This window comes from Pseudopodoces humilis, chromosome 4, assembly GCF_049639895.1.
Source record: "Pseudopodoces humilis isolate 2021_Gansu_Grassland_sample_001 chromosome 4, ASM4963989v1, whole genome shotgun sequence".
In the NCBI taxonomy this organism is placed as follows: Eukaryota; Metazoa; Chordata; class Aves; order Passeriformes; family Paridae; genus Pseudopodoces; species Pseudopodoces humilis.
In genome coordinates, this window is record NC_142203.1 from 21,985,168 (window position 1) to 22,009,839 (window position 24,672).

General features: G+C 38.2%; 2 protein-coding genes across 4 annotated transcripts in view; both read left to right on the plus strand.

Moving 5' to 3' along the window:
• The window catches only part of SNX2 (sorting nexin 2), a 34,187-nt gene extending 20,256 nt beyond the window's left edge, over positions 1-13,931 (plus strand). For both annotated transcript variants that reach the window (XM_005528121.3, XM_014257087.2), the window contains 9 exons: positions 804-882; positions 2,084-2,159; positions 3,418-3,531; positions 3,769-3,862; positions 6,199-6,404; positions 7,413-7,556; positions 10,118-10,198; positions 10,306-10,377; positions 11,178-13,931. In XM_005528121.3, coding sequence (XP_005528178.2) covers positions 804-882; positions 2,084-2,159; positions 3,418-3,531; positions 3,769-3,862; positions 6,199-6,404; positions 7,413-7,556; positions 10,118-10,198; positions 10,306-10,377; positions 11,178-11,228 — 917 coding nt within the window. In that variant the 3' untranslated portion in view covers positions 11,229-13,931. The remainder of the gene's footprint in view (positions 1-803; positions 883-2,083; positions 2,160-3,417; positions 3,532-3,768; positions 3,863-6,198; positions 6,405-7,412; positions 7,557-10,117; positions 10,199-10,305; positions 10,378-11,177) is intronic.
• Positions 13,932-18,388: 4,457 nt separating this feature from the next.
• Positions 18,389-24,672, plus strand: part of SNX24 (sorting nexin 24) — a 91,374-nt gene continuing 85,090 nt past the window's right edge. Inside the window, exon 1 of one of the 2 annotated variants that reach the window (XM_005528119.2) lies at positions 18,389-18,502. In XM_005528119.2, the coding sequence (XP_005528176.1) occupies positions 18,443-18,502 (60 nt within the window). In that variant the 5' untranslated portion in view covers positions 18,389-18,442. The remainder of the gene's footprint in view (positions 18,503-24,672) is intronic. The other variant, XM_088054231.1, reaches the window with a different exon arrangement.

Genomic DNA, 24,672 nt, shown 5'->3' on the forward strand with positions numbered 1-24,672 from the left:
TACAGCTAGAAATCAGATGTCTGGACTGCATAATAAAATACCTTCCTGTTTTTTAGGAAATAAGAAGAATTATTTATGTCCAGTTTTTTTTTCATAGTGTTTTTGATGGGACTCAGTTTGTTAAACTCTGAGTTTAGATCTTTAGCATGAAAAATAGTGACTTCAGTCTGACTGTTTTAGAGTTCTTCTGTTGCTGAGGTTGAATGTATTTCCCATGCCATGACACATCAATAACTAGTTGCCACTATTGTCATGGTCAGAGGAAGCATTGTAAGGCTGCATACATTTTATTCTCCTGATTTTATTCTCCATGCAATTCAGTTCAGAATTTTCAGAACTTGTTAGATTGAGTTAGTTGATTAAAAACCTATTAGTTTTAGAGCTCAAAAGAAAAAATAGTAGAAAGAAAATAGTGGTAATAAGCTTAACAGTGAGTAGGCTTACAACCTGAGGACATTTTTGTACTCTGCTTTATGTGGCTAACTGTTTTCTTTTTCTGGACATGAGTTGCCAGTAAGACTCTGATCAGCATTTAGATTGTTTACATAAATGCAAATCAACCTAGTTTTACTTACCTATTAGTCACAATTGATATGTTACAGGAAACTGACTATTTCACAGAGCTACTTCCACAAAACCATGTAGCATGCAGTGTGATTTTTTTTATGTTCCTATGTAGTGTTTTTCATTGTAATTTGATTTAAATATGTAGACTTAGGTGAGTCTTACATTCTAATCACATCAGTTATGCTAATGATATATCTCTGATAAAATAAAATCAATATGATGCTGTTTCCTTCAAGGCATGACCAAGGTTAAAGTAGGCAAAGAAGATTCTTCATCTACTGAATTTGTAGAGAAAAGAAGAGCAGCTCTAGAAAGGTAATGTGTGTATCTAAAATTTATTTAGGCTCAGAATTACTTGTACACTATATGGGTTCTGTAATTGCAACACTGGTGATCTGTACTTATATGAATCCTGGAAACTGTATACAACTGTCAAATTTCTGTGTAGAAATTAAATAGTTCCCACTAATGACAGGAAGAGTAGCCCTATTCGCAAAAATGGTTATAGCTAACTTGTTTCAGACCTAAAATTAAGATTGCAGGGGGTCAGTAAATAAAACTACCATTGCCAGCTTCTGTAGACATTTTGGGTGGAAGGAATTTAGTCACTTACAGCAATGTATTTGTTCCATAGCAAATCAGCTGTTGGGCCAGAAGGTAGGTGAAGAGACCATCAATCACTTCAAAGTAAAATGTGCTTCTGATGATGTGCATTGATGACATTGATGTGACTTGCTGAATTTTGGCATAAGAGATATTGGATCTCTGTCACCCAGCACTGATATACAGCTGATACTGTTCAACTGTCTTTGTCAGGAAGGGTTCCATCCCTGGTATACTGCCACGTTAACCTTAACTTGTACTTCATACAGAGTATGGAGCAATGAAAAAAGTTTAGCAATTTAATGTGTAAAATAGTTTTACTGCAATCCGTACTTGCTTGAGTAAAAACCAGATGAGGATCTGGTAGCCATACCTAATGGAGGGTGGATAAAAAAATTACACTTGAAGTCTAAGCAGAAGTGCAGAAAAAAAAAGGAGTTGCATTGAATTTTACTTGTGTGTGAGTCTTTTAGAACTAAATGGATTGAAGGCTGTAGTCTATGCAGTATATAAATAGTTTATACCTAGACCATAATCAAGTTATTTGTCCAAGATTTCCTCTAATTCTAAAATAAATAAGCCAGAATTACCTGTGATGAAAAGCCTGTCCATTGCACTGTGCAAAAATGTTTAAATGAGCTAATTTTTTTTTCTGGCTTAAATTGGTTAATAAAGGAGTAGGTCTTCACTCAGCTATTTAAAATAAGAACTATATTATTTTACAACTGTGGAACATATAGATATGGTAGGCCCCACCTTAAGGAGATTCTGGTGTAAACAAACTGTGTTGTGAAACACTACCCAACCTTTAGTATGCTATGTTGTGGTATGGAGTGCATGCCACTGCATTATGTTCAGTCAGGCACATTAAAACTGTTCTGTTACCTAAAAATTTTAATTTTTAAAATCATAGGTATCTACAACGAACAGTAAAGCACCCAACCTTGCTACAGGATCCAGATTTGAGACAATTCTTGGAAAGCTCTGAGGTATTTATATTCTTCTATCTTCTTTCATTTATTTCTAGATATGGTAGCCTACCAAGCAACATATTCACATTGAGACCGAATTCCCTAAATTAATATGAAATCCAATTGGACTCTGCCCTTCATGGGATAAAATGGCAGAGGCTACTTAGATAATGGTGTGCCTCAAGCTCTGATAAAACTTACAGTGGTATTGACAAAAAGCTATTTGCTGTATAGTGACTTCTCAAGCAAGTTGGTCTTTTCAGTTCTGATGCTACTGCTTGTTAAGGAAGATCCAAAATTAAACTGGCTAAGAAGAAGCAGCTCTCTTGCCTCTAGGAGTTCAGCTTGAGGTGTATTGGTAGGATAATGTGAAAATGCTGGCAGTGCTGCTGGCCAGGCTAGGTATTTTGCGAATAACTATTTCAGTCACCTGTACCATTAATCTGGTACCTTTCACAATATTAAATTGGTTGTTAAAGATACATAATATCTCTTTATAAATGTGCATAGTGGTTTCACTCTAACACTGAACTGTATTTTGGCTAATGTCAGTATCTTTGTTATATTAATAAGTCACAGAGGCCTCCCTACTGATAAAAGCATCAATAGATAACTTACAGTAGGTTTGTCAATGCTGCTGACAGACAAAACATCACAAGAAGGGTAAATGGTCTGACATAGGGGCCACCTTGTATAGCATATCCAATCTAGCCTGAATAATAATATCAATTAAATGTAAAATTTTCTAATGTAACTCTGAGAGTTTCTCAGTGCAGGTACTTCTCAGTACCTAAGCAGGTAACATGTTCTCTTGCTACTTGAGGTACATTTATAGCCTTATATTGAAAAGCAAAAAGTCATCAACTTTTTATTATCAGCATGCAGTGCATGTCTTGCATTACAATTAAACATGTAACAGAATTTCCTTTGTCTAATTTGTTGTTAATCTAAGCTTTTCTGTTCCTGTAGTGGCAGTCTGTTCTTTGTAGCATATAGGTGGCCATTTAGGACATTTGGCTAGTTCATAACAGCTTTGGACAAGTGGTTTGTTTCTTCCATTTAAATGTAAAGATGTAGAAGAAAAGTAAATAGTCTATATTTTTAAGTTTTCCTCTTGAGAATGTAGAGTAGTAAATTTGAGAAATTAGATTCCACTATATTGAAACACTTTACAGGAGTAAAGAAAACACTATATCCTTTTCTTTCCCCCTTGTGCCCAGTTAAACCTCCATCCTTTTAGCCAGTCCCTTTGCCCTTATTTGTCATTCAATTCCAGCTGCCGAGAGCAGTTAACACCCAGGCTCTGAGTGGAGCAGGAATATTGAGGATGGTGAACAAGGCTGCCGACGCTGTCAACAAAATGACAATCAAGATGAATGAATCGGATGCAGTAAGAGCTGATTTTTTGGCTTGAATAATGAGATGAATTAATGAGCCTCAACAATTGCATTTTAAAGCTGTAGAAGTAGAAAATGGGTTATTAATTTCCTTATTGGCTTGAATTCTTAGCTGTATCAGTTGACCACCCTGGAAGTAGCTGGATAATTTGCTTCTTTAGAACCAGAAATGTTGTTGGTAACAACAATTTCTCTAATTTGTAATGTTTGACTCTTTCATCTTTTGTCAGTGGTTTGAAGAAAAACAGCAGCAATTTGAGAATCTGGATCAGCAGCTTAGGAAGCTTCATGCCAGTGTTGAAGCGTTAGTCTGCCACAGAAAAGGTAACTTTACTTTTATATGAACCTGAGGAAATGGTGATGGAACGAGCTCAGCATGTCAGAACTCATAACCAAATTTGTTACACGATGTATTTTAGTGCAAAAATTTTCTAATTGTAACTACTCCAGTGTTTTTTATACCTGTCTTTAATTTTAAATTCAGCCAGAATATCTCTCATTCCTAGAGTTTTGTCCTGGTTTAGGGCAAATTTTGGAGAAAACCTCCAATAGGGCCCCCTCTAGGAAGCAAACCCACGTGGCCCCTTCCCCCCGCCTCCACCTCAACCAGTTCAAAAATTATTGTTCAAAAATGAACAATACCAAATCACAAAACCTCTCGCCACTCTGAAGAGATGACAAAATTCAGAGGGTCTCCCTCCTTTGGGTGTTTGCTCTGTTTTCAGTCCCTCTGGCGCTGGAAAATGCTGCTGCCCAGGCTGGGCTCCCGGTACTCCACGGGTGCAAGCTCCTGGTGTTCCCCCAAGTCTCCAGTCCAGAGCAGGTTCGATTTGTTTCAGAAAAAGGGAAGAAAAGCAGTCCAGGAAGACCTCTCTGCTTTGGCTAGCTGGAAAGCCAAGGCGATCTGTGTCTTGTTGTCTGTCTGTGCTGTAGTCAAAACCCTGTCCTGGAATGTGGGGGGAGCAAGTACAGTCTCTGATAACAGACTCTGTGCTTCTTCTCTACTTATCATTACTCTAAGATGAAGTTTTAAAGGTACAAAACCTATTTCTGGGCCAGGCAGATGAATGGCATACAATTTAACATCACAGTCACTATAATGATATAGCATATTTTTTCCCTTACAGTTTCATTATCACATCTAGCAAGTGATTCTACTACAGTAGACATCCATAAATTTATCTTTAGGTCTCATGGCAAGAGTAATTTCTTTCTGAACAAAAAGTGGCTGCATAAATCCATTTAAACATCTTTTGGTTCAGTATTGCTCTGTTAACTGAGTTTAAGTGCTTATATAGGAATTTCTTATTCTTAATTTAGTCTGCATAATGATATACACTTAAGCTACTGTTAAGGTAAACTTTTCTGGAAAGATAAGTAGTCACAGAATATCAGCTTTTTGTTTGCTTATTTCACATTTAAGCAAAGCATATATGTTTATATTGTAATATAAATTACATTTATATAATATACATTTATATCTGCTTTTTGTCAGAGATGGATTTACATCAGATTATTAAAAAAAAAGAACATAATAAAAACCAAAATAAACAAGACAAAACCCCAAACAAATCACAATTTTGAATTTGTAGCTCAAGAAGACCGTATATGTGCTGACAATATTGTATTGTGTTAAAAAAACTGTGTTACCTTTGAGCCTTTCCAAAAGTACTTGAAGATGTAATAAGTTTCTCATAATTTTAATCAAGAATTACTCTGTGCAGTAGAATATTTTTAGCAACCTCTCCTCAGGTGTAAGGAGTATTTAAGAAGTGATGGAAAATGGAAATCTTTATTTACTGTTTATTTGACACCTTATAGATTTGAAGAACTGTTGGTTCATTAGTTTTTTCTAAGGGTTGTGTTTAAATTGTAAAGGTTTTAAATATCTAAAGACAGCTTCGTTCTGCAATCACTTCTGGTGTTCTGAAGGTTCTGCAGGAACACCAATGTTGCAAACTAATGTGAAGTAATTTGGACCAAACATTTGATTAAAGATTCTTCATGAAACTAAAGTTTATTCAGGATTACATACAGTTTGGGACAATTGCACCAGTATTTGTTAATAAGCTCAAAACTTCACTTTCACTGATGCTGATATATGAGGTGTGGTTGTTTTTTTTTTGTTTTAAGGCATATCAGAATGTGACTACATTACAGTATGTACACATGAAAGTTACTTAAAGTCATTAAAACAGCCCAACAGAAATAAATTCCACTCATGGGAGTGGTTATTATGTGAAAGGGTTGGGTTTTTTCCCATGCTGAACTAAATGGAAAAAATGTGCTGTAAACCTGTTGAAATTTTTGAACCTCTGAAAATTTGCTGTGTAGGTGACTTGACTTTTGTTTTGCGGGTTTGCATTTTCTTTGAAGTAGGCAATTGGATAATACTGAAGTGACTTCTTTTTTTTTCATGTATTTTGCTGGACAGAGTAAGCAGGACATTGACAGGGTTGGCAAAGCACTTACTGATTGAGAGTTTTTTTGCACAGGAGTCTTTTTCCTAAATGTGGTTTCATTGTGATGTTCTTGTGTATCTTACTGTGATCTTTAGCTTTTTTTCAGTTATGAAGTTAAACCTCTGCTCCACTGATTTATACTGCAGAGTAATATAACAAATTAACTAAATCATGGTGAACATTATTCCTGTGTTTCAGAGCTTTCAGCCAACACTGCTGCCTTTGCTAAAAGTGCTGCCATGCTAGGTAACTCGGAGGACCACACTGCTCTATCTAGAGCTTTGTCTCAGCTTGCAGAGGTTGAGGAGAAGATAGATCAGTTGCATCAAGAACAAGCTTTTGCTGATTTCTATGTGTTCTCAGAACTGCTTGGTGACTACATTCGTCTGATTGCTGCAGTAAAAGTGAGTAATACTAGGAAAATTACTGATTTAGTGTTTAAAGTCACATTCCTCAGCTTATAGGTTTAGGGTAAATTAATTTGTGCATTTGCCCATGTAACACAATTAAGTTTTTGCCTGATGTTCTAGCAGGGCAAAGTGAAAGCATTCATGAATTACTCCAGTGATAAAAATGTCTGTGATCAAAAATGTAAATGGAGTGGTAAGATCCAGAGAAAGTGCAAATCTGCTTTGAGCAATACTGATTGTATACAGTATTTGGGGATACTGTACTCTACTGTGTATAAGCATACTGCATCTGTTTATTTCAGATTACTTATTGTTACAGTAAGCATACATAAATGTGGAAGAACATAATTTGGCATTCTATATTCGGTAGATAGCCAGTAATGTTTTTAAATAAAAAACCACAATTTGCGGATCTACATCTCATTAAAGAAAATGTTCAATTTAAGTGTAAGCTATGCTGCACAGCATGATTAGGTTTAGACATGAAAACAGGTGTCTGTGAATTCTGTCCAGAAATACCTTTGAACTTGCCAGGTTGTTTGAAGTTATTTTTCTTTTGACTTTGTTTCTCTTTTAATTTTTTTTCATATGTGTACTTTATTTTTGCTGCCTTAGTCCGCTGCTAATATAAACGTGTTGCTGAAAATGCATGTAATCTATATGCATGATTGCTGGAATCTGCATTTAGAGAATAGTCTGCCTAATAGAGCACTTCATAGTCGTTGTTTTGGTAGTGTTTTGATAAAATGAGGGACATAAAATAATTTGGAGCACTGAAATGTCTGCTCTGAAAAGGGTTCTTGAATAGCCTGTTATTTGTAGAGGGTATTGAACTGTGCAATGTCAAATGATGTCAAGTGAAATGTGATAGATGGTAGATACATTAAAGTTTCTTTGAGTATATTAGTTGTTCTAGCTTTATCCCATAATTATTTTTTCCTACTGGGAATTTAGATATCTCTAACAATTCTAATCGTTTAATAAGTATGTCTTTTCTCACAGGGTGTGTTTGATCATCGAATGAAATGCTGGCAGAAGTGGCAAGATGCTCAGGTCACTTTACAGAAAAAACGTGAAGCTGAAGCAAAGCTCCAACTTGCCAACAAACCTGATAAATTACAGCAAGCTAAAGATGAGATAAAAGAGGTAATGTTATCAAACATTATTTTGGAGGTCAGATTTTCTGCATTGGCTCATTCATTCTGCATTAATGCTGCTTTATACCATTTTTGTTTACAAATCACTTACTTGCTGTTTCCCATATTTACTGAAATTTTTAAGAGGAATTTTCTTAAAACACTTAATGTGTGCAATTTTTACTCGTAAGATCTGTAAGACGGTTAATACTGTCTCTACAGAGTCTGGGAGATTGGAGGGAGGGAACATGGACAAGTTAATGCTTTTAACTGTTAACTGCTCACTTGGATAGGCAGAGGAGCATCTCTTGGTTTCTAAAGCTAAGATGATGGGTAAATCCAGCAAAAACAACTAATAGAGAACTATTCCCATGTTTTGCTTAAATATGCAGCTTTTCTACCCATATATATGTGCATGTATATATGGTGTAATTTCAGTAAAAATAAATCTAACATGTTGAAGTGTCATAATTTATACACTTTTTCTATCATGCTTCACTAAGGAAATTGAAGAGGTAGGACAACTTAATTATTTAACACTAATGCATTCTAAGTATGCTCTAGTGCTCTCCCATGAAATAATGGAAGAACGTTATTGCTGATTTCAAGCTCTTTTGTACAGTTGCTTTGTTTGGCTTCCTCATTGGTCACTAACCACATGCTCCTTTCTTCTTTTTGCCCTTTGGTTTATTTCACATACAGTATTGAAATAACTCATTAACTTGATTTTCTTTCCCTTAAAGTCCTTTGTTTTCTGAGGAAACCTACACTTACTCTTGTGTGAACACATTCTTGTTGATTGTCTCTCCTGATGTCACCCATCCATGCACAATAAATTTCCTGATTACTGGTTGTAGTGGGGAAATAGTGATCCTTTCCTAGTCCCAATATTCAAGTAATTACTTTTTTCTGAAGGAATTATTTTTCCTGCACTATTGGATAATTAGAGAATGTTTTTAGTAAGCCCACAGCTTAAATGTGCCAGTTGAAAGTTTTTACTGCCACTGGAATGTATTCAGAGTTGCTGCATTCAGTAATAGTGGACCCTCTGGCAGAGGAATTGTAAAATGGAAGCCTAAGCAGCTTGAGCATCATCCATGACTTGGTTGTTTCTTGTGGATAAAGGACAAAGGACAGTCCTAGAGATACCTTATTGAATGAGAAATTTCTCCTCATCAGACACTATAAAATGGCAAACTATTACCCAGTGATAATTCACATAGACCTGAGATTTGTGCATGATGAAACTGAAATGTTGAACTCATTAGGCCTGTAGAAGCTTTCTCAGAAATCTGAGGCACCTCTGGACGGGGTAGAAATGTATGGGCAATTACAATCTATTTTTCCTTAGCTGTGTTTTATACTATTTCAGTTACTGGCTAACTCTTCAGGCTGATTTTCCATGAAGAAGATACTATCATGACTCAGTAAATAGCTTCATTGTGTATATCTAAAAGGGCAGTCAGGGAACTAAACATAAGCGTATAAGAATATAAATATGGAGATGTTTATTGGAACACAGAGGATGTTTATCTCATATCACAGTAGAAACTTGACATTGCATCACAAAATGCTTTTTGTGATTAAGTAGTGCCATTGGATTGCTGACAGGAAGATGCTACACTGAAGCATGTTGCTTCCCTGCTGCTTTTTTTCTGATGAAGATAAATGTTACTGAATGTATTTGTTCTTAGTTAATATGTTGAGATGAGCAGATACAATTGCATTTCAAAGAACTGCTAGCCTGCTGTGGGGGCTCTCAGTTAATCTACGCAGCTAGCTTAAATTTAACAGTGTAATGGGTGTGTAAAAACAGCTACAGGGCAGTGTAGATGATGATCATCCCTTCCTGTCTAGCTGGATGCCTTTTTGCAGAAACAGAGGAGAAACAACCTAGTGTCATATGTTACATGAATGCAATGCTCCAAATATGGCAAAACCCCATAAGAAACATCTCTTGCTCTGAATTTTCCTGTAGTGATCATCTTATCTGCAGTAAGGTTTCCATTCCAGCCTTCTATGAAAACAGTTGCCACTGAAAAAGCAGGCTTGTGCTTTGGAAAGCATATAAACACCGCCTCAGTAGCTTGTCATTTGCAACAGAAATATGATAGCGATAATCAAGTACTTGACCAGACACAGAGGTGAAGATTTACTCATCTCTTCTGGAATTAGAAAAGTATGGGGAACTAACTTGAGACTCTTCCAAGCTTGATTGGACAGGTTTAGGTTCCTTTGTATGGAGTTTGTAAAGGGAATAGTAAGTAAAGCCTTTGAGATAAATTTTGTTTTCTAAAGAATATTTTAAGTGCTGTTAATTGTTCTTAATAGCAGTACTAAGATGTTTTTACATTTTATCTACAGATTGCATTGCCTTAAAGATACCTTTGTTGTAACTGATCTGATGACATCCTATAACATAAATTTGAAATTGTTATTGTAAGATTTTCTTTTAAATAGGCCAAAACAATCAATTAAGTCCTTTTAGCTCTTGACTATCAATGTGCTAAAAAAGTTCAGATATGGGTAGACAACACAAAATCTTACCTCTGTATGTCTTTCCTTTGCCAGTGGGAGACAAAAGTTCAGCAAGGGGAAAAAGATTTTGAACAGATCTCCAAAACCATTCGCAAAGAAGTGGGAAGATTTGAGGCATGTATAATTTTGTCCAAGTAAATGACAGTTCTACTGTAGATAATACTGACATTGCAAGTAAAATTTATTAAGAAGTTAATATGCCATAATTTATTTATTAACAGAAGGAACGAGTGAAAGACTTTAAAACTGTTATTATCGAGTACTTAGAGTCGTTAGTGCAAACACAACAGCAGGTAAGATATATTTTAAGCTTTGTACAAGTTAATAAATAATACATTCCATATTAGGGTGGCAGTAAAAAGTTGGGCTTTAAGCACAGGAGTTTCTGAAACATTAAGAGCTACTAATCTGTAGCTAACTAGCTGTATTGATGAATGACATGATGATTGCAGTTTCCCAGCCCTTGCAGAACTTCAGGGAAGCAGTGGAGAAGCTTCCTTAGGGATATGGGCAAGCAGTGGGTCTTGTCATCTTCTCAGACTGAATTAATACTTTCACTTAGAGATTGGAGTAAATTTTAATGAGTATGTACTTAACGCTTACTGAAGAGACTTGGATTCTTAAATGTTTATTGTTCTTTTTAAAAAGTATGATTTATTATTGAATATTGGAAAGCATTAAAACAGTTTTTAGTGTCTGAGAAATAGATCTTGTTACTAAAAAAAGTCTGGATTCTTTCTTCTATTCATGGCAGGAATACAGCCTTCCAGCTTTATTTAATTTAACAAAAACCAAAAAGCTGTATCTTTAGCAGTAAAATTAAGTGATCTTTTAAAAAAGTCTGTAAAATTGTATTCTATAACATTGTATTCAACATGTGGCAATGTATCTATAGCTATGAGCAGATTTGTGTATTCATTACTTGTGTTTTTTCTATATTACTTGTGTTTTGCACTATATAAAAATATTAATGAAATAAGCACCTACATTCTTACTTTGTCTCATGGAGGCAAGTTTACTGCAAAAAGAGGTAGGTATGCATTGTGTTTTCCAACATTTAGTACTTAATGACTGATTTTCCCTTCTCTTCAAGCTAATAAAATACTGGGAGGCATTCCTACCTGAAGCCAAAGCCATTGCCTAAAAGAAGAATATTCCAAATGACAAGACACTCTGGATGTTTGTCCTGGATAAAACTAAATTCCATGGTGAAATCACTTTTAATCATTCAAATAAACCACTATATATTATATTAATTAACATGTGGCTTTTTTTATATACCACAGCATTTTATTAACAAGCTGCATGTCCTGACCCTCTTCAAAGTGGACTGTGGCATGATGTTCTGCAAGACATTGCTGAATTGAACACTGTTGTGTCTTAATACTTGCACTGAAATGTGCACTGCAAGGCCAGAAAGCTGATATTTTTGTTCCCTACAACACATTGTTCCGTAGTATGTTTACCTGATCTTTATGTAACAAATTTAATTGCATTGATTAATGTTCACTTAAACATTCCTATACAAAATCATGTTTTTGTGATTACAATAATAAAGGGATGTACCTTGTGAAACATTAAACACTCTGGGCTTCTGTCTGTAGATAATTAATGGTGTTCTTAGGAGTACCTTTTAGAACAAATTAAGATGTATCCAGGGCTGACGAAATATTTAGCAATGAGTGCTGGAAAAGGTATTAAAGATCCACGAACAATTCTCTGTGGTAAACTCTTCTATTTTTTCATTCTGAATCCCTTCATTACAGGTGTTCTTTTCACTTGGAATTATCACTGCCTTAGCAAAGTCTACTGTGTTAATAATCATAGGGTCAAAGGACTGATGTTTGGGCAACAGATAGTTGTAAACTAAAATCTCCTTCAAGTGTTTACAAAGCTTCTGCAGAGTTAAAATCATCTGCATGATCAAATTCTACTGGACTGATCCATTGCATCAATTGTATTCAGTGGTCTCAGTATACAAAAATAAAAAAAAATCTTGCAATAAGTCTGGTAATAATTGAGGAGGAAAAGTGGATAATTCAGCTGAGTGCCTCTTAGTTGTAAGAGCCAGCATTCTGTTTGAAGTTTCTTGGGTAGAAAATACATTTGAAGGGACTGGTTATACCTTTTGCAAGAAATCAGAGCAGGTAAACATTTTTCTGAAATACACAATATTAACATAAGAAATGCTGTCCTGTCATTTTAATGAAATACTGAGCTTGTTTATTAGTATTAATGGATGGTATTAATGTTAACAAATTTTAGGCAAATACTGATCAAATAAAAAACCAAGAGAAGCGGTTGCTTTCAGCTAATCATAAGACTGCAGGATAAAGCCATGAATTTGTATTGTTTGGGGTCATATATAAAGAGCCATAAATATAAAGAAGCCATTCTGAACAGAATGGAAACATCAATTCAACTGTAAGGTCATACTCTATTTTTACAACAAAGTTAGTGTAAACTTGACAGATTAGTGTTTGCTATTGTTTCTCTACATACCTTTCTTGACTCAGTATTTTTAGGAGTTTTCAAGGCAACTAGAACAGAAAAAAACCCATCAAAATTTATCAAGCCTAAATCAAGCTTATTTTTAAATGATCAAACGCTAAAACCTAAAGCTAGTAATACCTTATGCATCAATGTTTGTTCAGTCATTAATCTTAAAATTGCCCTTTGAAGAGCTCAGGTATGCAGGAGTTTTATGATGAACAAATGGATCTAGGCGTAGCACTGTTAAGTGTTGCAATGTACTTAATGTTGGCTTGCTTGCAGCTAATGAAAATTGACCAACAGCTCAGTATTAAACTTCAGATATATACTGCTCCCACTGAAAATGATAACTTCTGGAACTAAAAGACTCAGTTTGGACATGCAAGAGTGATGGTGAATGGGTGAACATATCCTTTCACAATCTTTTTTCTGTAAGTGGTTTGTCCAGCTTTCTTAGCTCTTGGTCTCTTTTTGCTTCTATCAGGGTTAGAATTCATTTGAATGATGGATCAGTTTTCTTTGCGACAGGAGAATGAGAAAGTCTGCTATCAAAGATTGGTGTGGCTGTCTATACCAGTCAACTGAAAACAAGAATGAGTTGTGCAAGTTTTTTCTTAAAACCAGAAGCCTTTTAGGGAACAAAAGGTTAATGGCATTTCTGGAGTTCGCTGTCATACAGGGTTGGCTGCTAATACAAAAGATTCTAGGGTTTTTTTTTTTGCATCGCAAGGTTAGTTTGAACAGAAGATCCAGATCAGCTGTCACATTTGGCTAGCATAGAACTCTCCTTGTTTCAAGAAGCTGTTAATGATCCTGAGATTGGCTTAGCTGGCTGATAATGCCAAGACTCTGGGTTCAGGTCCCAGATGGGTGATTCATTTAAGAGTTGTACTTGATGATCTTTGTGGGTCCCTTTCAACTCAGAATATTCTGTGATCCGGAAATTTATTTTGTTTATCTTGCCCTGCATTGTGAAGATCGGAGGTTTGGTTACTGTCTTTCTTAGTGCAATTAACATCCATATTAGCAAATGTTTCTCAACCCAAGTGAATGGAGGTATTACTGAACTCTTTCCTCTGTGGACTTCACTACTAGATATTATACTAAATTTAAGTGTGTATTTCATTAAAACTACAAGCCAGTGTACCACTGAAGAATCACTAGCATGAGCAAAATGTAAATGTTTGCAAAATTATGAACTGCATTTGGAATACTGTATGAAAGACAAAGTGCTACTGAATTCTACTTTACCTTTTAGATTAAAATACAATGCACATATTTGCAACAAATTCTTCTATTCATCATGTCCATGGTCCTTTTTAATTTAAATATATACTACATTAAGTGGCTCAAATTGAAGATATTGTTATTTTTCTTAAACCGATGTTCAGTGTACAATAAGTCTGTAATTTTTTCGTTGCCATCCCTTTTAAAACAGAATATTCTGCTTCCCTACCAGTTATTCTTTCTTTTACCTCTCCTAAGTTATTTCCCTCTGAAAGCCTCATATGGGAGTTTGTTTCAGCATCTGTGGAGTTCATGCCCCAAATATGTCAGTTTCTTTCAAATTGTGGAGATGAGCTGCTGGCTGGTAGATCCTGTACATTTAAGTGAGCAGCCAACATCCACTAAAATTATATGTACAGTGAAATGGTTGTCTTAAAAACAAATAAACAAATAAAAACAAAGTAGGAAAAAAAACCCTTTGGGTTTTTATTTTTTTCTCTCCTTCCACTTTGGAGTAGAACAGGCTATGTAATAATTTGTGGCAAAATATGAGTCCATTACAAACGAGAAAAAATGGGCAATATTTTATCAAGTTTGAAGCTGCATTTTCAGGTTGTTCAGAATGTTACTTGTTACTTGCTCAGACGATTCTTCCTTTTCTAAAAAAATTCTTGTCTTCCATAGTTGAATCAATGGTAGTAAATTGCAATGGTAGTAACTTGCTAGTAATCTTTTGACTTCACTGGTAAATTCATTCCTTCCCTTCCCCCACCCCAGATCAATGAGGAAATGATTAATAAAGGGGAAGTGTATAACATAATCCAAATTTTTTTTCTGTCATTAAGAAAGAAAAGTGCACAAAGTAAGGTAGGCAGATCTGTCCTAGCAGGATATTCATATACAAACTAAAGTTAAATATGCAATGGAAATGGTAGGGCAAGAAAAGACTAGCACTAAACCTCGCTGAATTTTGTGAGTTGACTTAAAACAAGATTTGTAGCAATTGAAAAACTGAAAAACTCAGGTTGTGGTCTAATTAAGGACTGTCTTTTTTTTTATCTGGCCTCTTGTTTTGATGTGTATTTTACTTATCATTTAGATTAGAATTTTTCTGTGGGTTTCTTTGCCTACTTCTATTCTGGAAACCAGCCATTCAGAAAGTCCTTGATTCATGAGAATTAGTGGAAATCATCTTTCAGATTTTCCTATAATTATTCCTTTTTCTCTCCTATGAATCATTCTAACATGATGTTAAATTCTCCCTCCCTGCATGAGGAATTGCACAGTGATTATTTTGGGAAAAAAGAAATATAGAAATGGCCAGCAAAGGGGTGGTTTGATGATTCCTAGTTTTGTAATCATGGAAGGTTAGGTAGGATCTGATGACAGGGAACAGTTACAGCTGGAGGGAGTATATTATTAATTTATTTCACATTCTGGATCAAGGTGATTTAAGAATATAACCCAAGGTATTGATACCTGCAACAACACCCAGCAGTGAAGACCAACACTTCCTAGAGTAGTTTTGAGAGCCTGCCCAACAGATGAATTTGAAGACAGTCTATGTCACTATTACCAGCAGAGTTCAACCATTTTACTTAGTTTTGCTTTTAGGATTACTAATATAATTTTAATACATGTTATGACAGTTCAAGTCAAGCTACATTTGAAGTATATTCACCTTTGTTTTTTGGGGAAAGCATTGTAACAGCTGTGCAGTTAGCTTTCAAAGACCTGGCTGGTTTTGAACACATTTTGATAGCAGTCTATGAACTAATGTTTCTTAAATTTTTGATCCTCAGTGTATTAGACAGAAAGACAATCCTTGGCCAGCCAGCCATGGGGAGAAATCCTTTTTTTTTCTTCAGATGTAACTTTAAAGATTAGCCAACTAATGATGATATATTGTGTAAATTAAGTATTTAACATTCTAAAACATATTGACGTATTTGAAATCAGCTCACCATGTAATCTTCCTTGTTCCTCTTGGCTGATGCACAGTCAAAAGTTCCATTAGGTTCTATTGAATTTGAAGCCAGATTAATGTCTAAAACTTTTCTTTGTTAATATGATATTAAGGATAAAAGTAGCTTTTCGAATTTACTGCTTATTAGGTTGCAAACAGCCACAGACAGTGTTCCTATGAAATTCTTCTACTGACTTCTCAGAGTAAATGCATTATGGCACAAGTAGTGTCCTAAGACATCCCTCTGTTATTTTATTGGGGGGAGAACAGAAACAATGCCTAAATACTGGATTTTTAAACAGAAAGTAATTATAATGATAATAGTAAGTAATAATAGATAATAGAATGTAATAATAATAGAAAGTAATGTAATGATAATAGAAAGTAATAATGGTAATTATTACCTAGTATGCTTGCATTTCCTAGAGTGATAAAACTATTATTATATGGCTAGTCTTTCCTTGGGATTATTTTAATATCTTTATCAGAAGGTGGTTTGTAGGGTACACACCTTTCAGTCAAAGGGCATGATGGAGAGCACACAGTGGCTGGAAATGCTGCTTTTGTCACCACTACCACGGAGCAGTGCTGGGACTGTCCTGCTTGTCAGCAGTTGAGGACACTGCTCTGGGAGCAGTGTTGTGCAGAAATAGATGCTTGAGGAATATGTGGCTTTGATTTCAGGTAATTTTTTAAAATTTTTGGTTTGCTACTTTGCTTTAGTTTAGCAAAGTAAAATAGTGTTAGTTTGCTTAAGTCTTCTTGGTGTAAGTGAAACGGTGCCTACTTTGTATTGCATCCTTCAAGGTCACAGTACTTTGTTTAGAGCAAAATATAATTAAATTTACCTTTCAGTAAAATAAATAGAGGGAAAAGGAACTTGTAATGTTCCCCTCTCCCTCCCCAGTGCTATTATCTAGATGGAAACAAGTTAATTTTCAAAAGAAATTGCAAAAAGCTGATAGCATAAATCACAGACATTGGATAAATTTGTTTTCTGCCCATTTTTGAGTTATATTTTCATACTTCAATCTACTTATGAAGCTCAAACCTTCTATGGTCATAGATTTATCATGGTAGCTACCATGAAAACACTACTAAAACATCAGTGACAGTCTGAGGTTGTCTCAGGTAGTGCCTAAGACTCTCCAGACCCTAAAGGTGAGTTCTAAGTTCTACCATCTAATTCAGTAGCAGTTTGTTGACATTTTGCAGTGCTTCCAAATGGTTTGAAGCTTGGAGTTAGCAAATTTATGTGAAGTCAAAGCCTGTACCAACAGCATGGCCTTCTAACAGCACGGTCTCCTAACAGACCTTCTGTTTCTGCCTCTATTACTCCTTAAGCTGTCAAAACAGATGCTTATTTTGGAGTCTTATTTAATTTCTCCAGTGTCAAGAAATCATCTACATTCTCTGAAATGGTATGGTTTTCTCTGCTAAATAACAATGTTGAGAGGTAGCTTCTTGGGAGCACACACAACACAGGCAACTTTCCTGAGTACCAGGTTGTTTTTTTTCCTACTATCTCAATTTCATGTCTGTTCACAACAGGCACTACTAAAGGTGCTGCATTTGTTTGTTGACTGACCTAGTCATAGCAGAAAGCTGTGCTTCCATTCAGTGGGCTTGGTAGTCTGCAGAGTTGAGTGGTAAGAAACCGTATGAGGTTCAGTAAGGGTGAATGTAGGGTCCTGCACCTGGGGAGGAATAACCTCAAGTGCCAGCACAGGTTGGGGGCTTACCTACTGGAGGGCAGCTCTATGGAGGAGCACCATGGACTGCAAGTGCCCTTGTGGCTAGGAGGGCCAGTGGTGCCTGGAGTGCATCGGGAAGAGTGTGGCCAGCAAGCGGAAGGAGCTCCAGTGACTCCACATCTGGAGTCTTGTGTTCAATGCTAGTCTTGGTACGAGAAAGATAAGGTACAATATAAGAGGGTCTGGTGGAGGCCACAAAGATGATGAGGGATCTGGAGCATGTCTCTTATGAGGAGAGATGGGAGCTGGGCCCGTTTCGTGTGAAGACTGAGAGGATCTCATCAATGCATACAAATATCTCAAAGGTGGGTGCCAAGAGGATGGTGGCAGATTCTTTTCAGTAGTGCCCAGCAGCAGTACAAAGAGTAATAGTCATAAACTACAACAAAAGTAAATCCGCCTCAGCCTGAAGAAGAGCTTTACACTGAGAGTGGCAGAGCACTGGCACAAGCTGCCCAGGGGGACCTGGAGTCTTCCACTCTCCCTCTCTCCAAACCCATCTGGATGTGTTCCTGTGTCACCTGCTCTACGTGACCCTGCCTTGGCATGGGATTGGTCTGGATGATCTCTAGAGGTGCCTGCCAACCTTAACCAATCTGTGATTCAGGTTTGAGCTGCGGTGTGATTGTAGGAGTGGATAAATTCATCCCTCTAGAAGTCATTTTTTCCCCTCCGTTTTTTGTGCTCCGCAGTAGTGCTGCAGCTTTGACAGAACAAGAGGCCGACGCTGTCGAGCACCGTTTGTTTTAAACCACGTTTTTTTTCCAGAGGAAGCTTCTCCCACCTCATCCCGCCCGCGCGAGGGAACGCGGGGGCGGGGCGAGCCAATCTCCCGCCCCGCCCCTGTCACGTGTCGGAGGATCACGTGACTGGCGCGCAGATGGCGGTGGCTCTGCCGCCGCACTGAGGGAACTCGGCATGGAGGTGTTCATCCCATCCTTCCGATACGAGGAGAGCGAGCTGGAGCGGGGATACACGGTGAGGTGCGCCGGGGCGGGGCACGCCCGCGCCTCGGGGTGGCCATGTGTCGGCGGCCAGCGGGGGCTACGCTGTGGCGCCCGGCAGGCATCAGCGTGCCGGGGCCGTCCTGCCCTCCCTGCCCAGGCCAGCCCCGAACGGCCCTGCCCAGCCTTGCCCTGACCAGCGCAGCCCATCCTTGCCCTACCAGTCCTGTCCAGCTCTGCCCAGCCTTGTCCTGTTCTCCCCATCTCTGCCATGCTCTTGCCCCGCCCTGCCCTCTCCAGCATTACCCTGGCTAACTCTGCCCTGCAGAGAGCCATCGCAGCCCTGCTCTGTACACCCCAGCCCTGCCCTCGTCCAGGCCGGCCTCTCCACGCCCAGCCGTGCCCAGCGCAGCCCATCCCTGCTCTGCCCCTCTCGGCTCGGGGAGGATGGTCTCAGCCCGCCAGACACCTGCTGCCTCACACGAGTTCTGTTCTGCGGGCCAGCAGCCACAGTGGCCAGCGAGGGAGGAGAGGCAGCTGCCTCGCCAATCGGCCCTGCAGGGTCCATGTACCCTGCAGGGCCAAACACAATGAAGGGGCTGGAGTATCTCGCATGTGGAAAGGCTGAGAGAACTCGGTCTGCTCGTTCTGGAGAAGAAAAGGGGCGGGGCATCTCTTCAATGTGTAATGATGATCTTAAATCATGATCTGAATGGACAGAATGAGGGGGTCAGACTCTTCGTATTGGTGCCCAGTGATAGGAGAGGTGACAGTGGGAAAACATCAGAACACAAGGAATGCCCTTTAAACAGAAGACAAGACTAGTCTGTTATCATGTGGGTGATCAAGCACTGGATAAGTTGCCCAGAGGACTGAGCTCTCTGTTCTTGCAGGTGCTCAAAACCCGCCTGGACACTATCCTGGGTAGCCATTGTATAGTTGAACCTCCTTGAACAGGAAGGTTAGTCTGCACAATTTTTAGAGGTCCTTTTTGTTCCCAGTAGTTTTCTCATTGCACAGAACTGCTGGACAGTAGCACATTCACATGGTCCTGAGTGGAGACGTGTACCAAAACACAAGGTATTTGCCTGAAAGTAGATGGTCAAAGCTTTCTTCTTTTATTAAATATATTCATGTTGTAGCTTAGAATAAAAATTGAATCCTGTAGAACTTCTAGAAGATTAATCCATGTAGGCATAGTTCCATGAAGCAAATTCATCTTCCTTATGCTTAATGCTGCATATTATTTGGTCTTCATACTAGCAGGTGTTTGTAGGCCTTGCAAAAGGTGAACCACTTTAGTTGTATTAATGTGGGAGTGTAGCAGCATTAATATTTTTGCCTCCTGGGTGAATTTAAATGTGACTCCCTACAAGACACCTGTGTGATTCTGGGGACTTGGCTTTAAAGCATTTGGACTGAATGTGATTGAGTGTGATTACAATAGCTCAGACTGATCCCACTACATCCTGGTTGAGCAGGTTAGTTGAAATGACAGAGTGATTTCTAAGATTTGCATATTACACAAATATGATTTTTCATACTAATAGTTATTTTTAGTATTTCCTTTTTAGTGGGTTTCTGTTTCTTTAAATGTAATACAGTCTGTGACTCCTGCTATCTAGAGGATTTGCATTTTTTTAATTTCATAATTGTTAAGCTGTGTAAGCTTCAGAGAAATCAGAAATTACATTATATGATCCTATATATCCTTGAAGATCCTTGGAGTCTTCCAAGAAAATGATCCTGAGAGTGAACATGTTCTATTACAACACTGTTGTTACAGCATTTTTCCTCTTGAGTCATTTACTGGTGGTGAGTCAGTCACATGGATCTGAAAGTTGCTGTAGTTCAGTAAATTTTGGTAGTTTTTCCTTCATGATTATTTTGCCATTTTGATCAGCTAAGGGGATTCTATTCTACATCCCATACAAAACATGACCAAACTTTATGCTGACCGTGGAACTGTATGAGGAAATACAAACTGTAGGTAAAGTTTGTCTGGGTTGGCATGCTTGTAGGAGAGGATATGGAAAACTGTTCTGATCATAATGTGTATTTCTTTTGTGTTTTAACAGGCGTATGGACTATTCATGAGAAAGGCTTATGCCAATTTAATTGCTAATTTTTGATTATGTAAATAATTTGCATAAGTATTGTTTCAAGTACAGAAATTCAAAGGGGTACACTATATGTCCTCCTTTCAGCAAAACTGAGGTTAGTGGAAGCTTACCATTACGCTTTACTGGCTATGAAATTGCACAGGCAATTCACTTTAAATTAGTTTACATCAACTTTACAACATTAGAATTTACAACAGTTTGGTTAAAGGTCAAGGAAGGTATACTCCCAATGAACACTACTGGCAAACTAGTAACAAAGGAACTAGAAAAGGCTGAGCTACATAACTTTTTTTGCTTCAGTCTTCTCTTGCAGTCTCTTTTTCCCACAGTTCTCAAATGGATGGACTGCAAGGCAGGTAATGGGCAAGTAAGTTGTAAGAGATAATAAGGGTCATGAAGCACCTGAACATAGCTAAGTCTATGGGTGCTGACAAGATGCATGCCAGAGTCCTCTGGGAATTGGCTGATGTAGCTGCCAAGCCAGTATCGCCTTGATATTTAAAAAGTCATGTGAAATCCCAGGTGACTGGAAAAAGGAGTACCCATCTTTAAAGAGCATAGAAGGGAGGACCTTTCAAACTACCAATCTGTCAGTCTCACCTCTGTGCCTGGGAAGACGATGCAACAGATCCTCCTAGAAGTTCTGCTAAGGCACATGGAGGACAGGGAGATGATTAGAGGCAGCCAGTACAGCTGCACCAAGGGTGAGTCCTGCCTGACCAGCCTGGTGGCCTTCTGTGGTGGAGTGGCTGCACCAGTGCCTAAGGGAAGGGCTACAGCTGCCATTTATCTGGACTTCAGTATGGCCTTTGCGTGGTCCCCTCACAACATCGCTCTCTCTAAATTGGAGAGATAAGGATTCTGCAGATCAGCTGTTAGATGGAAAGAATTTGTTGGATGGTGACATCCAGAGGGTAGTAGTCAATGGCTCAGAGTCCCAGTGGACCTCAGTGGCAAGTGGTGCCCTCAGGCATCTGTACTGGGACCAGAGTTATTTAATATCTTCATTTATGACGTAGACAAAAGGATGGAGTGCACCCTCAGCAAATCTGCAGATGACACCAAGCTGGGTGGTGCGGTGACACTCCTGAAGATGGGATGCCATCCAGAGGGACCTGGACAAGGTCCAGAAGTGTGTTTGTGGGACCTTAATGAGATTCAAAAAGGCCAAGCACAAGGTGCTGCACCTGGGTTTGGACAACCCCCAGTATCAGTCCAGGCTGGGAATGAAGGTTTTGAGAGCACCCCAAGAAGGGCTTGGTGGTGGTGGTGGATGAGAGACTGGACATGACCCAGCCATGAGCATTCACAGCCCAGAGAGCCAAACTGTCCTGGGCTGCATCCAAAGCAGCGTGGGCAGCAGGGGAGGGAGGGGATTGTGCCCCTCTGCTTTGCTCTGGTGAGACCCCAGCTGGAAGGGATCTGCTGCATTCAGCTCTGGGGTCCCCAACACAAGAAAGAGAACGACTGTTGGAATCAGTCCAGAGAAGGGGTACAAAAGATGGATCAGAGGCATGGAGCACCTCTGCTTTCCTCTTCCAGTGAGTTTTAAGAGAGTTCGTGTGTCCAGCCTGGAGAAGAGAGGACTCCATTTTTGCAATGAACAGGGCTTTTAAGAAAGACAGGGACAGATCTGTCTTTTAAGAAAGACAGAAGACTTTATAGTAGGTCTTTTTCAGTAGAACAAAGAGAGTGCTTTTAAACTAGAAGAGGATAGATTTAGAGTAGACATAAAGAACACAGTTTTTACAGTGAGGATAGTGAAACCCTGCACAGGTTGCCCAGAGAGATTTCAAATGGTCTGTCTCTGGAATCATTCAAGACCAGTTTGGATGAGGCTCTCGGCAACCTGACCTAGATGAGGATCTCCCTGCTTATTGCAGAAGGAATGGATTAGATGACCTTTAAAAGTCCCTTCCAGCCCAAACTATTATGCAATTCTGTGATCATAGAAGTACCAGTTTACACAGTTGATCATTTTACTGTTGTCTTTCCCACAAGCGCTAACTTGCTCAAAGTGTTTTGTTGGACTGGAGTAGCTGGAACAAGGAACTATCAGAGATTATGCAACTAATAGCAGAAAAGGATGATGGAAGCAGATAGAAGATTGCTGACATGCTGACTGCCCACCAGCCCAGTCACATGCCAGTGGGTTACAGAGGGTGCTTTCTGCACTGTGACTGCCGGGGCCATTGCAAACAAGCAGCAGTCAAGGATGGTTTTTTGATAAGAGTGGTGATGGTTGTCCTAGTGTCTTTGCTAGAAGCAGTGATGGTGGTGACCTCCTGCATGAAACGAGGTACTGAAGGGAGAGTTGTTCCTCTCTATGGGGGCTCTGCATTGCAACCATAACATACTTTCCTGACATTCCTGCATTTCTGGTTCCTTATCTTTAGCGGAACAGAGTCCAGTTCCCCTGGATGTAGGCTGCTACTGTGTGTTCTTACTTTCTGGAAAGAAAAGACACAAAAGGGATGTTTGTCCTTTTCTTTATGGGAGTTCATTACCCACTTACTGGCTTATCTTCAGCTTAAGCCTGTTGTTTCAGATTATTTTCTTTTTTTCCCTGGTGTGGCTAGACAGCACTTAGAAAGTGGAATGGTCAAGATCTGTCAGTTCTTTGCCATAGAAAGAGGAAATTTCTCTGTAGCTTCAGAGGGAAAACTACAGTGCAATTAAGAAATAGAAAGGGTGGTCTTGACCAGAGAGGTAAAATATTAGGGATATAAAAGATTAGAAAGAAAAATTAGGGGAAAATCTTATTATGCAATGCTTGAGATTGAGTTCTGTCAGTAAAGTAAATGGGAAACACAGTTTTTTCCAAAGTGCCTGTTTCAGGAGCTCAGCTTTCCTAAAGTACTATTCCTCTGATATAAAATCTTTAAAGTATTTTTCCCTCATCCCCCACACAAAAAATCCCAAATTAAAACCCCAGATTAAATTGAACTTGTTCCAGCTCTGTTTGGAATATACATAAAATGATGAAACACAGAATATGGGAAATGTCAGTTTTCTTGGTGGACAATTAAATTTCATTGTCAGTTTAAATTGATGACACTAGCTTCTAAACTATTGAGCCTGTGCTAATAAATGCAACAGTTGTTCATAATTTGGCAGTGGATGACCTTTAAATGTAGGCGCTTACTAAGGATGTCCCTAGAGAACAATTCAACTTCGAAATGACACTCACGTGTTCTTGTTGTCATTTAAATATGCTCCCTTTGTCAATAACAGAATAATAAATACTAGTTAGATTTCTAATGTTGATTCAGATCCCAGGAAACTTACTGAATAAATTAGTGTACATTTGATTTATATTGACCAAAAAAATTTTACAGTGGTATATTGCAGGTCAAGGTGACATACATTTAAATGTGTTGTAGAGCAGAGGGCATACTTGACTGACACAAGTGCTTACTGCATTTTTAATTAACACTTCCAATACTACTCCCCAGTTTGCTTCTGGAGTTGCAAATGTAGAAGCAAGATCTGACATGTAAGATCATAAACTAATACGGGTTTTTTAAAAGTCCATTGGCTTTACCTCCATAGAATCAGCGGTTTAATTACAAGGCTGTACTTCTCTTTACCACAAGGATCTAAACTGTCCTATGGTTTATGTGTTTTAGCATTCTTTGCTGTTAAATAAATGTACATAGAGTCAAAAAGGGAAGTTTTTAGTTGTTCTTCCATGGAGACCTAGAATAAGCCACAGTAGCAAGTTATAAAGGAGTAATATCTATAATTTTTTTAATTACATAGTTTGGAGGGAGTAATTACAAGTTTGTGTAAAAAAATTTCTAATTACTACTGTTCTAGCCCTTTCACTTTTCTAGACTGTGTAAACTTGGTAGTTCTAAAAAGTCTGAACAGATTTTGAATGCCTTGAGTTTGAAATCTGCCAGTATGAAGACTACTTGCTTACCAGGCAGGCTTTTGTAAGCTCACAATGTATTAACCTAGTGCCACACGTTGAAATAAGTGATACACCAGTTACTCCAAGTTCAAGGAAGTTAAACAGAAGTATTCAATCTATTAGGTCTAATTAGTTTTGTACAGTCTTAGTGTCTTCATTTCAAAT